The sequence below is a fragment of the Gorilla gorilla genome, chromosome 23 (genome assembly GCF_029281585.2).
Source record: "Gorilla gorilla gorilla isolate KB3781 chromosome 23, NHGRI_mGorGor1-v2.1_pri, whole genome shotgun sequence".
In the NCBI taxonomy this organism is placed as follows: Eukaryota; Metazoa; Chordata; class Mammalia; order Primates; family Hominidae; genus Gorilla; species Gorilla gorilla.
In genome coordinates this window covers 27,065,499-27,088,314 of record NC_086018.1, presented here as the reverse complement: position 1 = coordinate 27,088,314, position 22,816 = coordinate 27,065,499, and the positions used below count along the sequence as shown (strand labels likewise).

General features: G+C 48.4%; 1 protein-coding gene across 3 annotated transcripts in view; it reads right to left on the bottom strand.

Annotated features, from left to right (window-relative positions):
- Nucleotides 1–3,434: 3,434 nt before the first annotated feature.
- The window catches only part of ZNRF3 (zinc and ring finger 3), a 252,568-nt gene continuing 233,186 nt past the window's right edge, over nucleotides 3,435–22,816 (bottom strand). For all 3 annotated transcript variants that reach the window (XM_055374096.2, XM_004063229.5, XM_019018699.4), the window contains 7 exons: nucleotides 14,794–14,868; nucleotides 13,934–14,065; nucleotides 12,469–12,579; nucleotides 10,499–10,666; nucleotides 8,888–8,990; nucleotides 6,401–8,158; nucleotides 3,435–3,677 (listed from right to left, as the gene is read on the bottom strand). In XM_055374096.2, the coding sequence (XP_055230071.1) occupies nucleotides 3,634–3,677; nucleotides 6,401–8,158; nucleotides 8,888–8,990; nucleotides 10,499–10,666; nucleotides 12,469–12,579; nucleotides 13,934–14,065; nucleotides 14,794–14,868 (2,391 nt within the window). In that variant the 3' untranslated portion in view covers nucleotides 3,435–3,633. The remainder of the gene's footprint in view (nucleotides 3,678–6,400; nucleotides 8,159–8,887; nucleotides 8,991–10,498; nucleotides 10,667–12,468; nucleotides 12,580–13,933; nucleotides 14,066–14,793; nucleotides 14,869–22,816) is intronic.

Sequence of the window (22,816 nt, the reverse complement as noted above, 5' to 3'; positions counted from 1 at the left end):
CTATACATATACAGAATATACATAAGTTGTCTTCTAGCTTTTAAAACATTTTTTAAAAATGGTAATGTTGGAAAAAGAGCCCTTAGACCATTTTATTACAAAATCTTTACAGCAAGGTCTTTACAAAATCTCTTTTAAGTGCTATGGGAAAAATTAAAAAATTTTAAAATAGTGCCTCGTTAGACCAACACAATAGAAAAAGTTTACATAAAGAGTAGAAAAAGGCAGTTCTGTTTAAAGAATAATAGTCTCGACTAGTAATTATTTTTTAGACCTCATTTTAAAAGCATTAGTCCTGCACGAACTTCGAGTAGAGACTAGCAGCACGTAAGTATGTGAGCAGTGGGACAGATGGGGCTTTATTTTATAAAAGGGCTTGGATTAGAAGGAGACGGGGAAGGAGCTGAGAGTTAAAGCCAGCTTACTGGGGCTGCATCCATAAAGAGGTACCTTGTTGGTAAACACCCAAACTTCCATTTTTAGCTGGTTCTAGAACTCTTCACTGTATATGGCTGTCCTACACCCAGGGCTGGGTCACCTGACCCTGCCCAACTGCCACACCCCAACTTAGAGGGATTGGGGGCAGGGGTTCTCAGTGGAAAGTGAGATACTCCTAGTTTCCATGGCTATAAAACCACTACACACCACTCAGAGTCCACCAAAAAGGGCGTCTGTCATTGGTGGAGTCTTACAACTTCAAAGAGGACATTTCTTTTGATTTACGTGTGACAAAATAAGACCATTGGTTATTTTATTCCAGTGATCTCCCTGTCTGAGAAGCCAACACAAATTTAAAAGACAATGGTTGGTATTGCTGGGCGGGCGTGGTGGCTCATGCCTGTAATCCCAGCACTTTGGGAGGCCGAGGTGGGCGGATCACCTGAGGTCGGGAATTCAAGACCAGCCTGACCAACATGGAGAAACCCCGTCTCTACCAAAAATACAAAATTAGCCGGGTGTGGTGGTGCATGCCTGTAATCCCAGCTACTTGTGAGGCTGAGGCAGGAGCATAACTTGGACCTGGGAGGCAGAGGTTGCAGTGAGCTGAGATCGCGCCATTGCACTATAGCCTGGGCGACAAGAGCAAAACTCCATCTCAAAAAAAAAAGGCAATGGTTGGTATTTGGTATTTAAGGTTTTAAAATTGCATTTTTGTTTCTACCACCTGTAAGCTACAAAAATTAAATGGGTTTCTTTCGCCATCTGCAGCTATCACTTGTTCAAGTGAAAACTAGACACACTTACTTTAATAAGCCCAGTTGAAGCCACATTCTCTACTCATCTATTTATTACTTAAGGCCATTGAGAGGTGGTTTTCCAGCCAGGGCTAAAGAAAGCCACTTTGGGAGTTTGGTTTCAGACGAGGAAGAAAATATGCACTCAAAGGCATTAAAAACAAAACAAAACAAAAAAAACCCCCCACAAACAACAATAAAAAAATCTCAGTGAGAAGCTGCTTTTTGCAGTTCATATTAAAAGCCAGACCCTGCTTCCCTAAAACCATGCAATGCAAGCTGCTGTCCTTAGCAGCTGCTACTCCTGGCCCGAGAAATGAAGGCGTCCCAGATCACATGTCACCAGCTTAGGCGCTTCTCACACCCTCGATAACAGGTGTGCGGGGCGCAGTCCAAGGAGCAGCCCCCAAGGGACTGCACCCGAGGACGGAGGATGGATCTCACCAGTGAAGCCTCAGTGGCAAATGTTTTGATCATTTGATGTTGGAATTTGTCAAATCCTAGCTAGAGATAAGTAAATTTCCTCATCATACGCTGAGGTTAAGAAAAACATTCTGATAAGAGTGAGATTCTCGCTCAAGACTGGAGAACCCAGGTGGAGACTTGTTCAAGACTGGAGAATCACCTGGCAACCCAGGTGGTCCTTATTCTCCTACCCACAGGGGGCCAGGTCTCAAGTTTCCTATTCTCAAGCGAGCTTTCAGACCCAGTGGGCCAGTTCTTTCAGATGGCAACAAATATCTGATGAATGAATGAATAAATACAAGTGACCAGAAGAGTTAGTGAACACAAAGACTAATATTAGTTTCCTCTAAAAAAATTTTTTTTAAAGAACAAGGAATACATTGGACAAAAAAGGATGACAATCCCTGATCTGAAATAGCTTTAAATAGATTCTCTCCCTTTTAAAAATGAAACACCTTAAAACCACAACGGTTTGGGTTTTTAAACTCTCCCCTTCCCCTTAATAAAAAAGGCTGGAAAAATATACAAAAACCTACCCTTTGGGTGTAAACTATCTGATAGTCTCTCTCTCTCTCTGTCTCATGGAGAATCAATACATAATAGTGCATTAGGTAGACAGGATAGTAGACATCTGCAGATGAGATGAGCAATTTCAGCCATGAGGCAGAGGACTGAATAACCCTGAAGCGGTGCTTCCGTGGGGAAATGGGATAGGAAAGGTATCATTCAAATGGAGCTCAGTGCCGACCTCGTAGGTCCAGTCACATGCCCCCAGAAAGGCAGCCCAAGGAAGCGGCAGCCAAGGGGTGTGGCTGCCCCCACACAGATGCAGGCGCACTGCACATGCGTGTGCTGCTGGGTCAGTGGAGAGCACTCTCCCCCAGCCCCATCGGACACCAAGGCCACAAAAGTACATTCCTTCTGGGTGTCTGTCCCCATACACCCCGTCGAGCCCTTTCTGCAGCCAGTGGCAGGGGGCCCAAAATATTTTTGCAAAGGACTCCAAAGCCAGGACAACCAAAGGGGACAACCTCCTCTTCCCTGCCCGGAGGGTCAGAGTTCAGGTCGAGGGCCCCAAGATCATGCCCTTACTATGACCTGGACCTCAGCCAAGACCAGGGCTGTGAACTCTGTCATTTCACTTGGGACCATGACCTGAGGGGACAGACTGAGGACACTGGGCAGAATTGTCCCCATCACCCTGGAGCTTTCATAGCAGCGGCTTGACCTGGCTCCGCAGGGCTGTGGATCATGTACACCCTATTCCTAGCTGCTGCCATCACCTGCCTAAAGGCGTGGGCTGGAGAGGCATGGCGTCTGAGACCTGAAATCGTGTACATTGGGATTTGCCATGAGAAAGAAAGAGGCAGTTTTGCACTGCTCCTCAGAGCCCGTACCCCTATCAACTAGCTTTACTTCAAGTTTCTGGTTCATTTTCTAAGGCAGGTGAAGCCCTGAGCTTTTCAAAGGCCTGAGCTCCCTTCAGGGAGACAACAGTATCTACACATGATGTGGTTCATTTAATGCAGCAGTGATTTTTTTTTTCTTTTTCAGCAAAAGTTGGCGGTTAGGGTTCTTTAAAATATATATTTAAATAACTTTTTACATTTACATACAATATCTTAAAAAAAAAAAACAAAGCAGAGAACTCAATCCCACACCTCGGAACCCCAAGCACACACACTTTACAAAACAGAACAACATGTTATCAAAAGAGGCAAAGGACTCGGAGAATTTTGTCTGTTGATTTGTTAATGGGGTAGGGGGTGGTTTTGCCACAGGGGGCTCACATTTTGGGTTGATAAGGAGGGCTCTCTTTATTACCACTTTTGTGTGTCAAAGCTAAAAAATTTTTTTGTTTTTGTTTTTTGAAAGAAGTCAGTTTGGAGTCTCCATACAGTTCCCAATTTCCAGGTAAGAGTTCCTCCTGAGCTCAGGCTCCCGGGCTGCTGCTGTCTGCTGAGTGAGATCTCGGTCCTGGGAAAGAGAGAGAACAATCATCAGGGGAGGGAGCTGGCACCACACATGGGACCAGGCAAGGGACTCAGGTGGCCCTGTCCCCAGCGTGTGGCAGTCCTGTGTATGCTAAAGGGCTGAAGCAGGTTCCTGTTCCCGGAGGGGCTCCATTTGTGCTGAGAGCACAGGTGCCTCCTGGAGAGCCAGCCTCTCATTTGGATGTACAGAGCTTTCTAGAAGCCCTCAGGTAGCATGAAAGCCCAATATATTAAAGATGTTAACTGGGTGCCCAGTGTGTGTCAGGCCCTGGGAAAAGCAGTAGAGAGAACTCCCTCACAGAGCTTACGAATCTTGAGACGAAGTAATTTAGCAATAGGATGACAGAAGTGAACAGAAGGTGTGTAGTGATCTCAGAGGGGGCTGGAGTGTTACTTAACCTAAGATCTGGAGGAGAAAAGTAGCGGAGAGGTCTGGGGGCTGGAATGAGCTTGGCACATGGGAAGAACGGGACAGGGGCCACAGAGGGTGAAAGCAGGAAGCAAGGAGAGTGAACCAGGAGCTCATCAGATGGGTTGGCAGGAGCTGGATCACACAGAACTGAGTGAGATGCTAACATTTATTATTATTATTATTTTTGAGACAGGGTCTTGCTGTGTTGCCTAGGCTGAAGTGCAGTGGTGAGATCATGACTACAGCCTCAATCTCTTGGGCTCAGCTTCCTGAGTATCTGGGACTAATGGCATGTCTCACCGTGCCCAGCTAATTAAAAAATAAAATTTTTTTTTTTTTAATTTTTTTTGAGATAGGTTCATTCTATGTTCCCCAGGCTGGTCTCCAACTCCTGGCCTCAAGTGATCCTCCTGCCTTGGTCTTCCAAAGCACTCAGCCAGAAGTTACTTTTTTTTTTTTTTTTTTTTGAGACGGACTCTCGCTCTGTCGCCAGGCTGGACTGGAGTACAATGGGGCGATCTCAGCTCACTGCAACAACCGCATCCCGGGTTCAAGCGATTCTCCTGCCTCAGCCTCCCAAGTAGGTGGAACTACAGGCACACGCCACCATGCCCGGCTAATTTTCATATTTTTATTAAAGACAGGGTTTCGCCATGTTGGCCAGGATGGCCTCGATCTCTTTACCTGGTGATCTGCCTGCCTTGGCCTCCCAAAGTGCTGGGATTACAGGCGTGAGTCACCACGCCCGGCCAACATTTTTAAGATTTTAAAGGTAATGGCAAGTCATTGAAGGGTTTTCTAGCACAAAGACATCAACTTATGTTTCAAAAAAGGCCACTCTGGTTCCAAGTGGAATAGAAGGCAAGACCAGTGACAGCAGATCAGTCAGAGGTTATTGCCTCTGTCCCGAAGAGAGGAAAATGAGACTGGACTGAGGGGATGGCAGTGGGGGTACAGAGAAGTAGATATATTTGGGATGTACTTCGCAGGTAGATCTTGCTGCAGTGCTACTCAGAGGTGCTAGACTCCACAGTTTATTACTGAGACAGCATGTTTGGAAATCTTGTAGCAATCTGATGTCTGTTGAATCTAATAATAAAATACCTGGACTTGTATCTTACATGTCTTTTGCTAAGTTTCATTTTCTGGGAATTCATTTTCATGGATTGAGGCAAAAACAAGCAACTGGGGTCCTTCACAGGCAGGTTGAGAAGCCCAGGAGGCTGGAGTGCAAGGAGCAGGGTGGGCACAGGGATGGGGCCTAGGTTTTTTTTTTTTTGAGATGGAGTCTCGCTCTGTCGCTCAGGCTGGAGTGCAGTGGTGCGATCGCGGCTCACTGCAACCTCCACCTCCCAGGTTCAGGCGATTCTCCTGCCTCAGCCTCCCGAGTAGCTAGGATTACAGGTGCCTGCTACGCCCAGCTAATTTTTTTGTATTTTAGTAGAGATGGGGTTTCACCGTATTGGCCAAGCTGGTCTCGAACTCCTGAACTCAAGTTATTCACACGCCTTGGCCTCCCAAAGTGCAGGGATTACAGGCATGAGCCACTGGTTCCTGCCTTTTTTTTTTTTAAGACAGAGTCTTGCTCTGTCACCCAGGCTGGAGTGCAGTAGCTTGATCTTGGCTCACTGCAACCTCTGCCAACCAGGTTCAAGTGATTTTCCTGCCTCAGCATCCTGAGTAGCTGGGACTACAGGCACCCGCCACCACCCCTGGCTAACTTTTGTACTGAGTAATGAGAATGTTTATGAAGTGGCTCCTACATAATATCCCAGCCATGTGGAGTCATGAACAGACTCCATGGTTTTGCCATGTTGGCAAGGCTGTCTTAATATCCCAGCCATGCGGAGTCATGAACAGACTCCATGGTTTTGCCATGTTGGCCAGGCTGTCTCCAACTCCTGGCCTCAAGTGATCCACAGCCTCGGCCTCCCAAAGTGGTTGGGTGAGCCAAGATTACAGGCATAAGCCACTACCCCCAGCTGGTGCTAGGTTTTTGGTGTGAGCATGCGGATGGGGAGCAGGGCAGAGGGGGAAATGAGTACTGCTGTGGACATGACAGGCTGCAGGCATCTTGGGGAGAGATCCCGAGATTATGGAAGCAGAGGGCTCAATGGGTCTGAACTCCAAGGGAGGGCCAGGCTGAGGAGTAACCCTTGGAAGTCTTCAGCCTCAGATGGTGTTTAAAGCCAAGGACACAAAAGAAGTCATTCAGAAAATGCCTAAGACAGAAGACGACAAGACGACCCTGATGGAAACTCCTGCTCTGTCCTACTGCCATTTCCTGCTCTCACCTGCAGCCTCAGTGGCCGTGGCGCTGGACTCCTGAGTGTCCTGGAGGGCACTAGGGAAGCTGGCCCTGACAGCACCCGCCTCCTCCGGAGGGCAGCCAGGCCTCAGCAGGGCCCTAGCCTGGCAACACAGAGCCCGCTCCTCTTCCCGGGTTGCTCCCAGGCCCCTGTGGGGCCGTGGGGTATCCGGGCCTCGCCTCCCACCCCAGGAGCCGAGGCTGTGGGTCCCTTGGCAGTCCGAGGGCAGGCCCAGATCACAGTCCACATCCTCTGGAATGATGGGGATGCGCTGGCTCAGGTCCCGGGCCCCGGGGTAGCAGCCGGGCGGGGGCTCCTCGGTGAGCGTGTACTGCACACTCACCGAGTAGTCCTCAGTGTAGCAGCCGCTGCCCCCTCCGCCCCCGCGGGCCACCTGCTTCTCTTCATAGAAGCAGCAGGGCAGGCCCTCGTATTTCACCCCATCTGTCCTGGGCAAATGGTCGGGGTGAAGGCCGTACAGGCCCTGGGAGCTTCCTGACTGGGGCTCCCCACCCGCCGGGCCAGAGCCCTCGTAGAGGTGGGGCCCCAGGAACAAGGTGCTGCTGCCAGCTGCTCCGGCGCTAGGCCCGGCTGGGGAGGGCTGGGGCTCGCAGCAGCAGGCACACGACGGCAACTCGTGGCCCCCCTTCCAGGTCCTCCTGAGGTCAGGGGCGGCCCCAGGAGAAGCCTCGAGCCCCACTTCTGAGGTAGAGCTATTGGGCCCCCTGTGCTCCAGGGAGGAGTTGCTGCTGTAGTTCATCTCCAGGCTGCAGGTGGACACCTGATCCCCCGAGGGAGAGGCAGGGCCCGGCCAAGGCTCGCCCCGCCCACCAGCACCATGACTGTGCACCGCCGGGAGCTCCTCGGGAGGCGGGGAGCCCTCGAAGCACAGGGCAGGTCCCCGGCCCGAGCTGCCCGAGCCCCCCGCCTCACTGGCACGACAGGGGCTCCGGCTGCGGTAGATGAAGGGGTCATAGTCGCTGCTGAGGGAGCTGCGGAAGGTGGAGCAGCTCCCGTACACGCCCTGGTTGCTGACCTCAGTGCAGTCTACCACAGAGTCACTGGAGGAACAGTGGCACTGGCCGGAGCTGCTGCTGCTGCTGCTGCTGTCGCTGCCTGGGCAGTCGGCCAGGTAGCCACTGCACACCGAGCGGTGGCCGTGATAGCAGCTGAAGCTGGACGTGCTGCCGCTCTCCAGGTGGGAGGGCGGGGCCACGTGCACCACGGTGGGGAAGAGCAGGCTGCCACTGCCGCTGGGAGGAAAGGCACGGGCCGGGCCCCGGGGCGCGAGGCTAGGTGGGGACTGCCCCTCCTGCTCCGGGTAGCTGAGGCCCTGGAAGTAGTAGTGCTGGTACATGGTCTCATACTGGGAGAAGCAAGCTGCCTTGGAGAAGCTGCGGCCACTCAACTTGGGCCTGCGGAAGGGGTGGGCTGGGGAGTAGGCCCGGTGCTCCAGGCCGCAGCGGTGAGCGGCTAGGCTGTGGTCCAGGTGGAGGGGTGGGTAGCTGCGGATGTAGGCGGGGGTCTGCGGGGAATAGAGGCTCTGCTCCCCGTGCCGGTCCATGGTCAGTAAGGTGACGGGGTTGCCGTGGGAGTCCATGCTTGTCCTCGTAGGGTAAGCTGGGATGGCGTTGGTCCTGTGCACGCGGCCGGGGTAATGCACCGGCAGGGTCACCCTCTGCTGCCGACCACGTGAGAGGTTGCTGGTCTCCACACACACCGCGCTTGGGTTTCCCTTTTGTTCTGGAGACAAGTGGAGGAAACAGATTAGGCAGGGCTGAGCATACTGGTGTCAGAGGCTAAAGGGATTTTTAAAACGGGCAAAGGCTGAAGCAGCAGGCTTGGTCACCTGCCAAGGTACCCATTCTCACAACCCTGCCCCCAAACTCAGCTGCAGCGGCAGAGGCTGACCTGCCTATCTGTGTGAAATGGCCCATCTCCTGTAAGGGCCCCGCTCCCAACTCCCCACTGCTCTGCCTGACAGGGCACCACAGAAGTCTGCAGAAAAGAATCGGATTCAAAGATGCCAGTGTCCCTCCATCCCTGTTTAATGACACAGTGATGCAGGAGCAACAGCCCAAGCTGGCCTCTGCACACTCATCGTCTCTCGTGGTCCTAGGAACACCCCCATGGTACGGGGTGTGGGCAAACACCATTACTGTCATTGCCACTAAAGAGATTAGGGGCCTCAGGCCTAGGAGAGGCCAGATGTCTTGCCCGAGGTCAGGAAGCTGCTTAATGTGAAGCCCAAACTTGAACTCAGGGTGATTCTTAATGCCAAGCTCTCCTAAGGGTCGTGCAGACAACCTCCAAAACCCAGGGCTGCCAGGCCTCCAAGTCCAGAAGGCAGTGCCATGGTGGTTCTGAGTGCTCCCAAGCCTGCGGTGTGTGTCACACTCTAGCTAGGCACTTGGTGGGGACAGCGTCCTCTAACTTGACCCTTCAGCAGTGGCTAAGGCGGGTGACAGTTACCTATGATGTTGTGCCGACAGTGGGGGCAGGTGTGGTGCTGCAGCAGCCAGGGGTCCACGCACTTCCTGTGAAACCGGTGAGTACAGGGGATGACCCGCAGCTCCTGGGCAGGGAGAGAGGGGACACAAGTCTGCCTTCAGCCTCGCAGGTGTGTCCTCCTGCAGAGTCCAGCATAGACCAAGGAGTTCTGCACAGCATGCCCGTGCCCTTCCCTACTCTCCTCCCCACCTTCAATTAGGGCTCAATTCCCTAGAAGCAGGGCCCACCCATGTGTTCTAGGAAGAAGGAAACTGCCAGCAGTCAGCCCCAACCACAGTCCTCAGTGCTAAGGGAGTGGGCACGCACAGAGGCAGGCGTCTTTCCCGTAGCTGGAGGAGGGCAAACATACTCATGCCTCCACCCAGGGAAGGCCGAGTCCTCGTGCTAGTGAGGATGGGAGGCTTAGGGGTATGGAGAGAGGGCCAGGTATACTCCAAGATATTCTGCATCTCTGAGGTGCTGGCTGTCCCTGGGTATCCCAAATAGGCATGAGTAGAAAGGAAGATACCTGGGACTCATGATTGACAGGTGTGGCAGCAAAGGGGTAAAGCTCTGCTATCCCCTCCTTTACTGGATCCTGAACCTCACCATGGGGTGTGTGGTTTATAAGAAAAGCAGCCTATCTAGACAGATAGAGTTATTGGGACAGAACCACCTCCAGAGTTCCTAAGCCTAAGTATCTTCCAGATTTGCTCATTTTACTTTGTCTTTCAATTTTCTGACCTGTCTAGCACAGCAATATTCCAGCTCACACCTAACACTGTGCCTGGCAGAATGACAAAGGGTCTACCCTGGATCTTCTCATGGAACCTTCATGATCACTTGGAATGCTGGTCAGTGTCAGGCCCATGTCACAAGAAAACGAAGTCACTTGCCCAAGATCACAAAGCTAGAATCCACCAGGTCAGGATTAGAACCCAGAGTCTGTGTAAGAATCTACTATTCTATTCTGCAAAAATTCCATTTCCATCCAACAGTCTCCGCAACAGTGGAACATTTTCAACAAAGGCGCATCAAATGTCTGTAATTCTCAAGTGGTTTGCTCCCTGCCCCGCAAATATGTGTATGTATGCATCTGTCTAGAGAGAGGGAGAGTGAGCTAATGTGGCAAAATGTTCATCATGGATGATTCTAGGCCCCTGACATATATCGTCTATGGTACTAGTCTTTTCTGAAGGTCTGAAATTTTCTTTCTAAGACAGACAAAGTCTCACTCTGTTGTCCAGGCTGATATGCAGCGGTGTAATAATAGCTCACTGCAGCCTCAAGTTCCTAGCCTCAAGTGATCCTTCCACCTCAGCCTCCCAAGTAGCTAGGACTACAGGCACGGTACTAGGCCTAAAATTTTCAAAGAGCTACAAGAAAAAAAAGTGAGGGATATAAAATCCCGTGTCTCTTTGTAAGTAAAAACACCCAGCTAAGTATCAAGTCAAGTCTCAGAATTTTCAGAAGAGTGACTCTAAAAGTTGATGTGTGTGATGGAACACAGGGCCCTGTCCTTCTAGGTCTTGGGCACCTCTGCTGACCTGCCTATGTTTTCCCCACCCAGGATGGGCCTGCTTCTGCCATTACCTCTCCATCAATGTACTTCTCCAGACAGATGGCACAGTCGGACGTGGAGCTGCTGCTGAGTGTGTCCAGGGCCCCACAGCTCCCCTCCCGGCGCCCCTTGCTCTTGGAGTTGAACTTTCTGGTTTCCATCTTCTCCAGAGCCTGCACAGCCAGCCTGTTCATGGAATTCTGCAGGGCAGAATGTAGTCTCTGTGAGGGTCCAGTACGTATGAAAGTGGCAGTCACCCCAGGGACATGACACACGATTCACTGGGACAGGCAGACAATTCTCTCTCATGCCAGAACAGACTTCTGAGAAGTCGCTCAGAACTCAGACTGCCATAGCACATATTCTCCAGACGCGTGGGGTGTCCACGACATCAACCTAGGCTTTTCCTAAGTGGCAAGACTAGCAGGGGTCTCCTCCAATTACTTGGACCTGCTGCCTCCTAACTCTGCCAGACCCCGAGTTATCAACCTGTTCTACGCCAAGGGTTCCTCCTCTTTCTGTTGAAGGAGGTGGTGACAGTAAATAGACAATGTGTAAGTGCTTAGCACCTGGCAAATAGGCTGTGCTCAAAAAACACAAGCCATCATCTTGTTGGGGGTGGTCGCTCAACCCTCAAGAGAACTTTGGTGATTCTCTTCTCTACAGATTGCCTTCCAAGATCCACCATCTCTCCCCTGAGACATGACCCTGCCATACATTTGGGGGTCCAGATCTCTGCTTATCCTCTCACCACCCCCTACCCGAGTTTCTCCTTCCTACAAGCACAAAGTGATGAGGCTGCAGTGCTACAGCAGCTACTGTTAATCAAGCATCACCCAGAGAGCCTGGTATACTGTGTAGGTGGCCTGGAGCAGAGCCTGAGACCCTGCATTTCTATCAGGCTTCCAGGTGCTGCTGTTGCTGCTGGATCACAGATTCTATCTGAGGACCAAGGCTCTAGGGCGCCACTTGATGTACTGGGACAGGCAAACACTTCTCAATCATGCCAGAATAGACTTCAGAGAAAGCACTCAAAACTCAGACTGCTACAGCACATATTCTAGACCTGTGGAGTGTTTATAATACTTATTAACATTGACTTAAACACTTCCTTTGGGACAGGCGTGGTGGCTCACGCCTGTAATCCCAGCATTTTGGGAGGCTGAGGCGGGCGGATCACATGAGGTTAGGAGTTTGAGACCAGGCTGCCCAACATGGTGAAACCCTGTCTCTATTAAAAATACAAAAATTAGCCGGGTGCCTGTAATTCCAGCTACTCGGGAGGCTGAGGCATGAGACTCAGTTGACCCCGGGAGGTGGAGGTTGCAGTGAGCCGAGATCATGCCATTGCACTCCAGCCTGGGTGACAGAATGAGATCTTGTCTCAAAGAAATAAAAAAAAAAAAATAAACACTTCCTTCGAAACACCTGCTGGAGATATTCCCAATGCTTAACCTTTGTAGGACTAGCCCTTTTAGAACAGAGAAGGCACTGGGCTGCAAGTTTTGATCTTTTTTTTTTTTTTTTTTTTTTAGACAGGGTCTTACTCTGTTACCCAGGCTGGAATGCAGTGGTGTGATCATAGCTCATTGCAACCTCTGCCCTCTAGGCTCAAGTGATCCTCCCACCTCAGCCTCCCGAGTAGCTGGGACCACACGTACACGCCACCATGCCCAGCTAATTTTTGTATTTTTGGTAGAGACGGGGTTTTGCCATGTTGACTAGGCTGGTCTTGAACTCGTGAGTTCAAGTGATCTGCCTGCCTCGGCCTCCGAAAGTGCTGGGATTACAAGCGTGAGTCATGGTGCCTGGCCTAGTTTGCTCTTATTTTTTTTCCATCTTTGCAGTTTCTAGGCCACTGGGAACAGGCTGCGGAGCTCAGAGTCCACAGCTGTGAGGCTCCATGTTGCACCATCAAAAAATAAGGTGACGAGAGTCCTGGTTTTCCCCAGTGTCATGGCAAGAGGGGTTACTGCTCACGGGCTACACACAGAGGCACTACCTGACTGCGTCGCTGCTTCAGCTTGATTTTGACAAGGAGGATGAGGCAGACCAAGGAGACCACGACGAAGAAAGCCAGGAAAATCCCCATGTCAAAGTATTCAGTGGGTTGCTGGAACGGAACACAGACACAGTGAGTCACAGCCTCTCTCCAGCCTGGTAAGCGGCACATGGGCTATCTTGGCTTGGTCAGGATAAAGATGGGGTGAACTGGATGAGTTTCCCCTCAATTTGCAGGAAACTCCTGGGGTTCTGCTCACATGCACATGGTGTGCTCCCTAGGCCCATGTAGTGCCTTTGGTGTGGCCCAGGGGGACGCCTGTGGCGATCTCAGCCAGGCCCCCCAAGAGCCAAGGGAACTCTGTTGGTAAAGCCTGGCTCCCCGTGGAATACTGCAAAGTTGGCTGTAACTGGTAAGAAAGGCCCTTCCAAATAAACACAAATAATCACATTTATAGGACAAAAGAGTGAGTGTCATGTTTTGAGGGAACAGTGATTACTAACCATATAATTAATGGTTTACAACAACTCAGAAAATTGTATGCTGCTTCCACAAATATCAGCTTCCACTACAATGAGTCATATTTACCAAAGCGCTTTTTTTTTCCCTTTAAAAAGAAGCCAACAAGTCAGTTCAGCAAAATCCCTCTAGTTTTAGTTCTTACCTTTTCCTCACTGCCTCCTAAAACCTCGCAGCCACCTTATCTGGGACCTCCATTTGGCCAATGGGATAGAGCTTTGCAAAGTGGAAGCTGCATGTAACCGGCTATGTTGTGTATGGGAAAGAATCATCCTACACTGTGAATGTCCCAATATTTGTAAGGAGGAAATAACACCAATATAGGGCACCAGCCCAAGGTTCCTGGAATTCTTCAGCTTGAGGTTTGAGCAGAAGAGGCTGGTTAAGAGTTAGTGGCCAGTAGTGTCTCGTCTACATACTTAAGAGATGCAGATGCTATTCATTAGCCGTTGAACTCAATCCCAGTTGAAAGCTAACTTTTCCAGACTCAAATTAACTTGGGGAGTTTCAATAAGGTAACCTACTCTACAGGAAGAAGGAAATACAAGCCTTTTTTTCTAGTGTCTAAGTCAGATGGAAGAAGGAAACCACGGGAAGCCAGGTGCTGGATGCCCCATCCCTTCAATCCTCCTCAGTTTGCCTTTCAGAGGGAGATGGGATGGAAAAGAAAGGATGAGAGATCGCCAAGAGGGAATGCCAGGTGGAAGAGGCCAGAGACATCTTAGCACAAAAGTATCTATTTCTGGTAGGATTTTTCAAATTCACTATAAAGGAACATGAGTAAAATTTCACCCTGGCCTTGAGTCCAATAGCTGATCTAAGCCTGCAGGAACCTGGGGTATGCCAGCATTTCAGACAGAGATAGGAATGAAAGCCCAAGGGAAATAAAGGGACAGGTAGTAGCAGAGAAGGCCCCAAGCCTGTGCCAAATGGTGCGGAGGCTCACTCGAGGAGGGCGGTGCTGGATCCTTGCTCGAGCCACTTTCTGCTTGTTGACGATGTTCATCAGCTTAATGGCATCTGCACCCTTCACATACACCACTGGCCTCTTGAGCGGGTCTTCAGAGCCCTGGTTCAGCTAAGGAAGAAGAGAGGGCTCTGGTTAAAAGGTGTGCTTACTTTAAGAAGCAGTAGAGAGAAAGAAAGGCTGGAGGGAAGGAACATTGAATACCTGTCTGGAATCCTCCAGCTCTTCCAACATTACAGCCTTGGAGCTCCCAGAAGAGCAAGACTGAGAATGACGCTTGTTTTGGGATGGACTGGGCAAGCAGAAGGCCCAGAAAGGTCTTAGAAAATGCCCCCTGAGCCCGGTGCAGTGGCTCACGCCTGTAATCCCAGCACTTTGGGAGGCCGAGGCAGATGGATCACAAGGTCAAGAGTTCAAGACCAGCCTGGCCAACATGGTGAAACCCCATCTCTACTAAAAACACAAAAATTAGCCAGGCGTGGTGGCTCGTGCCTATAATTCCAGATACTTGGGAGGCTGAGGCAGGAGAATCGCTTGAACCCGGGAGGTGGAGATAGCAGTGAGCTGAAATTGCGCCACTGCACTCCAGCCTGGGTGACAGAGCAAGACTCCGTCTCGGGGGAAAAAAGAGAAAATGCCCCCGTGCCCCAATTCCCTAGCTCTTAACCTCGCCCAGTACACCTCCTTTGGGAATTATGTCCAAACATAGACACCTAACTTCAGAAGAGAAGAGCAAATGCCCTGAGATGAGGGTGACATGACCGGGACAAGCCAAGCTCACTTAAAGGAAGTGCCTTTCTCAGGGAGGCTGCAGTGTTGGCATGGCCTGAGGAGCTTACCTGATCAATAGCTTCTGGGTTTTCAGACACATCAAAGATGACTGCAGTAGCTCCCCGCTGTACTGCTCGCTTGGCCTGCCAGAGTAAAAAAACAGCAGGTTGGCCCTCTGGTCCTCTTACCTTTTCAAAGCTGGCCTTGGCAATCAGGCCTGTAATCAAATGCAGAATCTGACAGTTACCAACCTATGTGACTTCAGGGATGTTACCTCACTTTCCTAATCCTCAATTTTCCCATCTATAAAGAAGGGGACTGATGACTAGAGTTAACAATAACATATAGTTTCAAATAGCTAGGAGAAGGACATTCCCAACACAAAGAAGTGATAAATGTTTGAGGTAATGGATATGCGAATTACCCTGATCTGATCACTATACCTTGTATGTATTGAAATATTGCTATGTACCCCACGAACATGTACAATTATTATCTGTCAATTAGAAAACTTTTTTTTAAAGAGGACAATTTCACCTACCTTGTACGGTAATCATAAGGTCAGATGACTTATAATAGGGGAAAATACATAATTGATAACTTAACAAACTTTTGTCTTCCTATCCAGCCCAAATACTGAAAACAACCTACACATCAACAACCTGCCCAGTCAGTACAGAGGTATTGGTTTCAGTATTTCCTGTTTCAGAGCCATTGGCAACCAAAGCAAGTGCCTTTGGTCCATCTCATGCGGTTCCTTTTTCCTTCCCATGTCACCCAGTTAGAAGAATATATTGAGTATTTCTGAATGAGTCTCAAAATGGTTAATTTTAATAAGTGACACAAGCTGAAGACCTCTGGAGACACTGTCGGTGGTGGGAGCTGTGAAAAATAATTGTAAATGGGGTTTTGAAGCAGTTGGCTGCCAGACCTGGCTACACATCAAAAGCCACTTGGGAAGTTTGTAAAGCAGATTTCCTGGCTCAAACCACAGAGACTGATTGAGCAGGGCTGGAGTCAGGCCCAGGAAACTGAGTTTTGTGTATGCTTTCTGGGGGATTCAGATGATTCAACTACTTGGGGAACTACTGATCAGAGGGATGAGATTAGAATGTTTTAGGAACAAATGAGAAGTGACAGGATTCTTTTTGGGGGAGGTGGGGGAAGGATTCCTTTACCATCCCAAAGAACCTTCTAATTCCATGTCCAGCTAAGGGGACAGCAAGGCAGAAGCTGTGGAAAAACAAGACTTAAGATATAGCATGGCTGGAGTTCGAGACCAGTCTAGGTAACATAGCAAGACCCCATTATCTAAAAAATAACAGAAAAATTAGCTGGGTGTGGCAGGACATAACTGTAGTCTCAGCTACTCGGGAGGCCGAGGTAGGAGGTTTGATTGAGCCCAGGAGGTAGAGGTTGGGTTGTGATTGCACCACTTCATTCTAGCCTGAGTGACAGAGCAAGACCCTGTCTCCACAAAATACATACATACATACATACATACATGTCCTGGATTTAGGAGCCTGAATCTTGTTAGGGAAGTAAGACACTTCTAATGTGTGTATGTATAGAAGGCAAACCCAGCCTTCTATAAGATGTGCAAATGATGGCTAGTGCTTAGAGATCAACAGAGTTACTATGGGCCACAGTGCTTGAGAAAGAATAAAATTGAAATTCCTTTCCGTAGGAATAATCACTCTACGTTGATGTGGCGTGAGAAAGCAAAGTTGCCCAGAACACAGCTAGACCAATAGCTCCACTGGCCCACTAGAGGGCAGTCTCACCCTATAGCTTTTACAACAAACCAATTCCTTGTATTTAGCACCAAACAGTACCAAAAACAACTTCAGTAAAATCTTCAGTATACTGCAAGTTCCTTGGCAGTTTAAGAAGTTCTGGCACTCTGGACAATCTGTCTTTGTCTTGCAGGGGACCCTTTCTTTTTGAATGGAGATTCAATGCATTGAAAGTCTCTGCCGATTGTCCACCACACCCTGTTTCATCACCAGATTGCTAGGCTAGGAGTCAGGAATGAATCCTGGGAGCTATTCCTGCCTCTGCCACTGGCATGCTGCCAACAGTGGACAAGTCACTCAATCGCTTTCAGCCTCAGCCTCAGTTTCCCCATCTGTTAAAAAAAAAAAAGGCGGTGGGGGATGGCTGGGCATGGTGGCTTATGCCTGTAATCCCAGCACTCTGAGAGGCTTAGGCGGGTAGATCACCTGAGGTCAGGAGTTCCAGACCAGTCTGGCCAACATGGTGAAAGCCTATCTCTACTAAAAATGCAAAAAATCAGCTGGATGTGGTGGCATGTGCTTGTACTCCCAGTTACTCGGGAGGCTGAGGCAGGAAAATCGCTTGAGCCTGGGAGGCGGAGGTTGTAATGAGCCGAGATCGCACCACGGCACTCCAGCCTGGGCGACAGAGTGAGGCTCTGTCTCAAAAAAAAAAAAGGGGGGAGGGGGTGCAGGGAGGCCGCCTATGTTATTATGACTAGAGTCCCTTCTAAATTCCCAGCCTTGGTCACTCAAATGAGAAGCAGCAGGCTATCAGAGCAACTCAGAACTGCACTGGCCCTGTCACCCTCCTCCAGGAAGAGAGGATGCTGATGACACAGCTGAGAAAGTGTGAGGCGAGGGTGGCGTCACTTTCCTCCACCATAGAGCTATCTATCTTTCTATCTATCAGAGATGGGCTTTCACTCTGTCACCTGGGCTGGAGTGGTGCAATCACAGCTCACTGCAGCCTCAAACTCCTGGCCTCGAATGATCCTCCTGCCTCAGCCTCCTGAGTAGCTGGGACTGCAGGTGCATGCTACCATGCCAGGCTAATTTTTTTTTTTTTTTTTTTTTTTTTTTTTGGTAGAGACAAGGTCTCACTATGTTGCCCAGGTTGGTCTTGAGCTCCTAGGCTCAAGTGATCCTCCCATTCCGGCCTCCCAAGTGCTGAGATCACAGGCATGAGCCACCATACTGGCTATCCATAGAGCTCTTTAGGGACACAGACTCCTCTGCCAGAGGCCAACAGCTCATGGATGCCAGAGTTAATATAATTGTAAGTAGATGCTGGTGTTTTCCGCTTAGGTGGTATCCTAGGCTTTTTCATAAATTCCTTCTCCAGACATAGAAGGGCCCTGAGGAAAAGCACTAAAAATGAGGAAATAAACAGCCCCTCTCATTCCTTTATTTGGCTTTCATTCCACAATCAAGCACATCAAACAGCACCCTCAGGGAATGTACAATTCAGATAAGTCCAGGTCAGGAGCGCGGTACCTGTGCGCTTTGATGCAGGTGCACCTGGAGAGTCTAATGGCCTCAGGATGAAAGGCTGCAGGATCAGGGGTAGGGAATGCCTTCCCAGGAGAGACATGCCTCAGGGAAGCCATTTAGCCACGTGGCCTTCTTAAAGTTCAGGCTTCCCTGCTCCGCCCGGAACGTTGAGGTCTCAAGGACTCAGAGGTTCCGGATGAAGCATGATCCATTTGAGAGACACAAAAGACGTTTTTCACAAAATCTAGGACATGGTGATATGTTTCCTGGTTTTTACAGTGAAGAGGGCAGGTCAGTAATAAGGCAGCTGGTTGTAGTTGCACGGGCCTGTAATCCCAGCTACTTGGGAGGCTGAGGCGGGAGTATCACTTGAGCCCAGGGGTTTGAATCTGTCTCTCTCTCTCTCTCTCTATATATATATATGGTGCTTAAATTCCATTTACAGCTTGACTTCCAGTACAACCAGGCAAAGGCACAGGATCTAAGGACATACCTTGTTTGAGAAAAATACTTCATTTGCACAGGTGATCTACTTTTAAAATAATATTTAATGTAAACTACTATTAAAATCAGTTTGTATTTCCTGCACACACCAGGACTGGACAGGAGGGGAGCCAAGCTAAGATCCTAAAGGGAACTTGCCTGTCAGAAGCCAGCTTAGGATTTAAAATAGGCCATGAATAACCCATATTTAGAAAAAGACACTTTTATTATACTGTTCTGAAAGGAAATTAAAAAAATACAGGCCAGGTGCAGTGGCTCATGCCTGTAATCTCAGCACTTTTGGAGGTTGAGGCAGGAGGATTGCTTGAAGCCAGGAGTTCAAGACTAGCCTGGACAATATAGCAAGACTGTCTCCACAAAAAAGTTAAAAACTAGCCAGGCATGGTGGCATTCACCTGTAGTCCCAGCTCCTCGGGAGGCTGAGGTAGACTGCTTGAGCCCAGGAGGTTGAAGCTCCTTATAATAAATATCCTTATAATAGTGAGCCATGATTGTGCCACTGCACTCCAGCCTGGGCGACAGGGCGAGACCCTGTCTTAAAAAAAAAAAAAAAAAAAGCAACAGAACATTACTTGGTTATTCTTTGCCCCCTGCCCATATTTTCAGTTTAAAAATTGATGAGGCATATTCCTTGAACCAATCACTCTCACAGATCATTCACCATTTTAATTACTCAAGTGTAGACCAGAATATTATTTCAAAACAAACCTAGACCCTAATTAGGAGTTCACAGTCTTGTGGCCACCAGAAATCCTATCTTTAGGATCTTTAAGTCACATACTTAATGTCCAAAACTCTGAAGCTGGGGCCCTTTCAAAGAAAGGATGGGAAAGATGCAGCCTGGTGGATATGGTTGGATGAAAGTCACTGGTAAACTGGGCTGTAGCTGGAGAGGGCCATTATCCCTAAACTGTGCACAGCCTGGAGTGCAAGATTAACAGAAGGGTGTGACTGCAGAACACAGGTGGGAAGTTTTGGCAAGGCCTCCCAGAAGCAGCCAAAGGCCTTGTCTTGCTGCCCTCTATGTGCCCTTCCCCTCATCCCCACCCACAAGGGTATCTTCACATCCTTCATCACCTTTGCTACTTCCATCCTTGCTCAGGCCAGGGCAGGTTGGCACCAGCCAGCAGGTGACCAGAAACCCAGTGCAGAGTGCTGAATGAAAGATTGCCACGGTCCTTTATTTACCTTCCCAGGGCTGCTGGACCCGAGACTAGATAATGTCTGTAGCCATTGAGACAAGTAGCAAAAGAGCAAACACTTGCGCCCTTAAAATACATTTGCAAAGTACAAAATTCCAGCCTCTAGAAGACAGGGCCCTATTGTGGTTGGCACTTACCACTCCTATGGTTATTCAATAAATGTTTATTATAAGTGAAAGCAAGCCTGCCTGGTACCATACTCGGGTTACTACTGGTAAAAAGAAAGTGCTCCCTGACTGTGAATGTGATGTGGTTTTCTTTCATAAGGAAGTGCTTTTACTAGTAAGATTGAGTCTAGAATGTTCCAGTGGAAATGTACCAATTATGATGAGAATTGTCCCATCACCACTTTGTGGGTGGGAAAACGTGAAGCCTAGAGCCCGCCACTTACCAGGAATTCCACTCCGGAATGGATCTGGCATTCTCCCCAGTGTGTGTAGTTATACCCAGACTTGGTTTGGGGCTTGGACCTACCCCCATCCCTATTCCCTGGAGTCTCTGGGGCACGGATTCCACTTTCACCTGTTTACCTGTTCCTCTGTCAAGCTCTTGGATGTGGTATCCCTAGTGCCTACCCTTTATTGCAGGAAAATTTTGATAGAATACAGTCTTAATAGGAAATAACCCAAAAGATGACTAAAAATCTAATTTGTCCCACATTCCTGACCATAAGCTAACCAAGGAAGCTGGACTGTTAGCGCTAATATGAAGACATGTCTTCAACCTCTTACAGGAAGTTGCAGACATATGGGAGCCCCAAACAGAATTTTTTGCCTCTACTGAATACAATTTTGCCTTCTGGCTTTTTTTCTTTATCATAAGCTTCTAAGTTATTAAAAATTCTTTGTAAATATTTTAAATGGCTGTGATTTTTTTTTTTCCTACACGCTACACATGTATTTCTGATATTTGGGTTGTTCCAGTTTTTAAAATTATAATTAATACTACATTGAATAAATATTGCTTTTCATTTCTAGTTTCCAGAGGACATAGGTAGGCCCTGTGCCAAAGAATATAAAGATTATGAAGAATCTCAATAAAATCCACATCAAATTTTAATGCCCCTCTTATATACCCACCCAATTCTTATTTGGCTGCATAAATGACAAGATAGATAGACTGGCACAGACAATACAGGCAAATTTGTCAACAGATTTAATTTCTGGGTTAGGCGGCCTGTTGATGAGCTGGGTGGAAGGGAGAAACAAGTGAGTTTGAGAGTAACTCTCTAGATGATGATACTTCACATGCAGAAAGACACTTTAGAGTCAAATATAATGAGTTGATCATATTAATACTAACATTACTAATCCTTCAAGGTCCAGTTCCTGTGTAACCTTTTCCATAAAACTAATGGTGCTTCTCCTTAGCCAAAGGACAGATAAGATACCTCTCTCTGAGCTCTAATATCTTAGGGTTTCTCTTCTGTTGTTTACCACTTCTGTAATACATTTTCCCTGAAAATACGATAATCTTTAGAGTTTTTGCTATTTATAAGGGTAATATGTGCATGATGTGAACAATTTAAAATAACTCAGAAATTGAAAGCAAAAAATAACTCATCTGTTACCCCCTATATCCCAGCATTTTAACATAATGGTGTGGTTTATAGCCTTCATTGTTTTTTTAACCCACATATTGGCAAGAATAAAATGCATGTGTTACAGACACACGCCCACCAAAATGTAGTTAAAAATATGCTGGATTAGTACCTATAATCCCAGCTACTTGGGAGGCTGAGGAGGGAGGATCGCTCGAGCCCAGGAGCTGAGGCCAGCCTGGGCAACATAGACCCCAGCTGTTAAAAATTGTTTAAGGCCGGGCGCAGTGGCTCACACCTGTAATCCGAGCACTTTGGGAGGCCAAGGAGGGTGGATTGCCTTAGTTCAGGAGTTCGAGAGCAGCCTCGGTAACACGGTGAAATCCCACCTCTAATAAAATAAAATAAAAAATTTAGCTGGGCGTGGCAGCGTGCCCCTGTAGTCCCCAGCTACTCAGGAGGCTGAGGCAGGAGAATTGCTTGAACCCAGGAGGCGGAGCTTGCAGTGAGCCAAGATCACGCCACTGCACTCCAGCCTGGGCGACAGAGCGAGACTCCGTCTCAAAAAGAAAAAAAATTTTAAAATAAATACACTGGACATATTGGACATACACTGTTCTGTACTCTACTTCCCCCTTAACTCAACAATTTACTCAACAATATTTATATGCATTGATGTGGAAAAATATTAATTCTCCTTACCAGCTACACATATCATTCCATTGTATGGTTATTCAGAGCTCCTTTAATGACCATCTCCCTAAGAGGCACGTAGCAGATTTCTATATTTTCTCTGTTATAAACAGTGCTGTATTCATATCCTTGTACTCATATTCTGGAGGCATCTGTCCTTAATAGCCATGAGTGGTTCTGCTGAGTCAAAGGGTATAGATGTCCTATACATAAAGGCCTCGCTTGGGTGCCAGGCATACCCTTGGAGATTAACAGAAACTCCCAGGAGCCAGGAGGTAGACCTTACTGACCACATTGGTATGCCCCATAAAGCCTAACATGGCTGGGCGCGTTGGCTCATGCCTGTAATCCCAGCACTTTGGGAGGCTGAGATGGGCGGATCACTTGAGGCCAGGAGTTTGAGACCAGCCTGGCCAATATAGCAAGACTCCGTGTGTCTATTAAAAAAAAAAAAAAAGGTCTAACAAAGCAGACTGCCCTGGGCATGGTTCATAGTCAAATTCTATTTGCATTAACCATGTATTAATTTAGTTGTTCCACGGTAGTTATTAACTGGTTACTATGTGTTCTAGACCCTGGGGACTCATACAGCAGCCGGCAGCAAGCATGGTCACAGACCCCTATCCTCACCAAGCACACATCCTGCCCATGGTGCTGGTAGATCCCTCTCTGAAGAGTCCAGGAGAGTCAATAAGGAAGAGCATGCACATTTAGTTCCAAGGGCAAATGGATAAGAAATTAAGAACATGGCTTCACTTGCCTCATATCTCTATACTAGCCTTTCCCAAAGTGCATCTACTAAGGGAATGATTTTCCTGGTCGGTGTCCTTTGAGAAATGCTGCATATTCCAGAGCTATCCCTGACATATACATCATTAACATG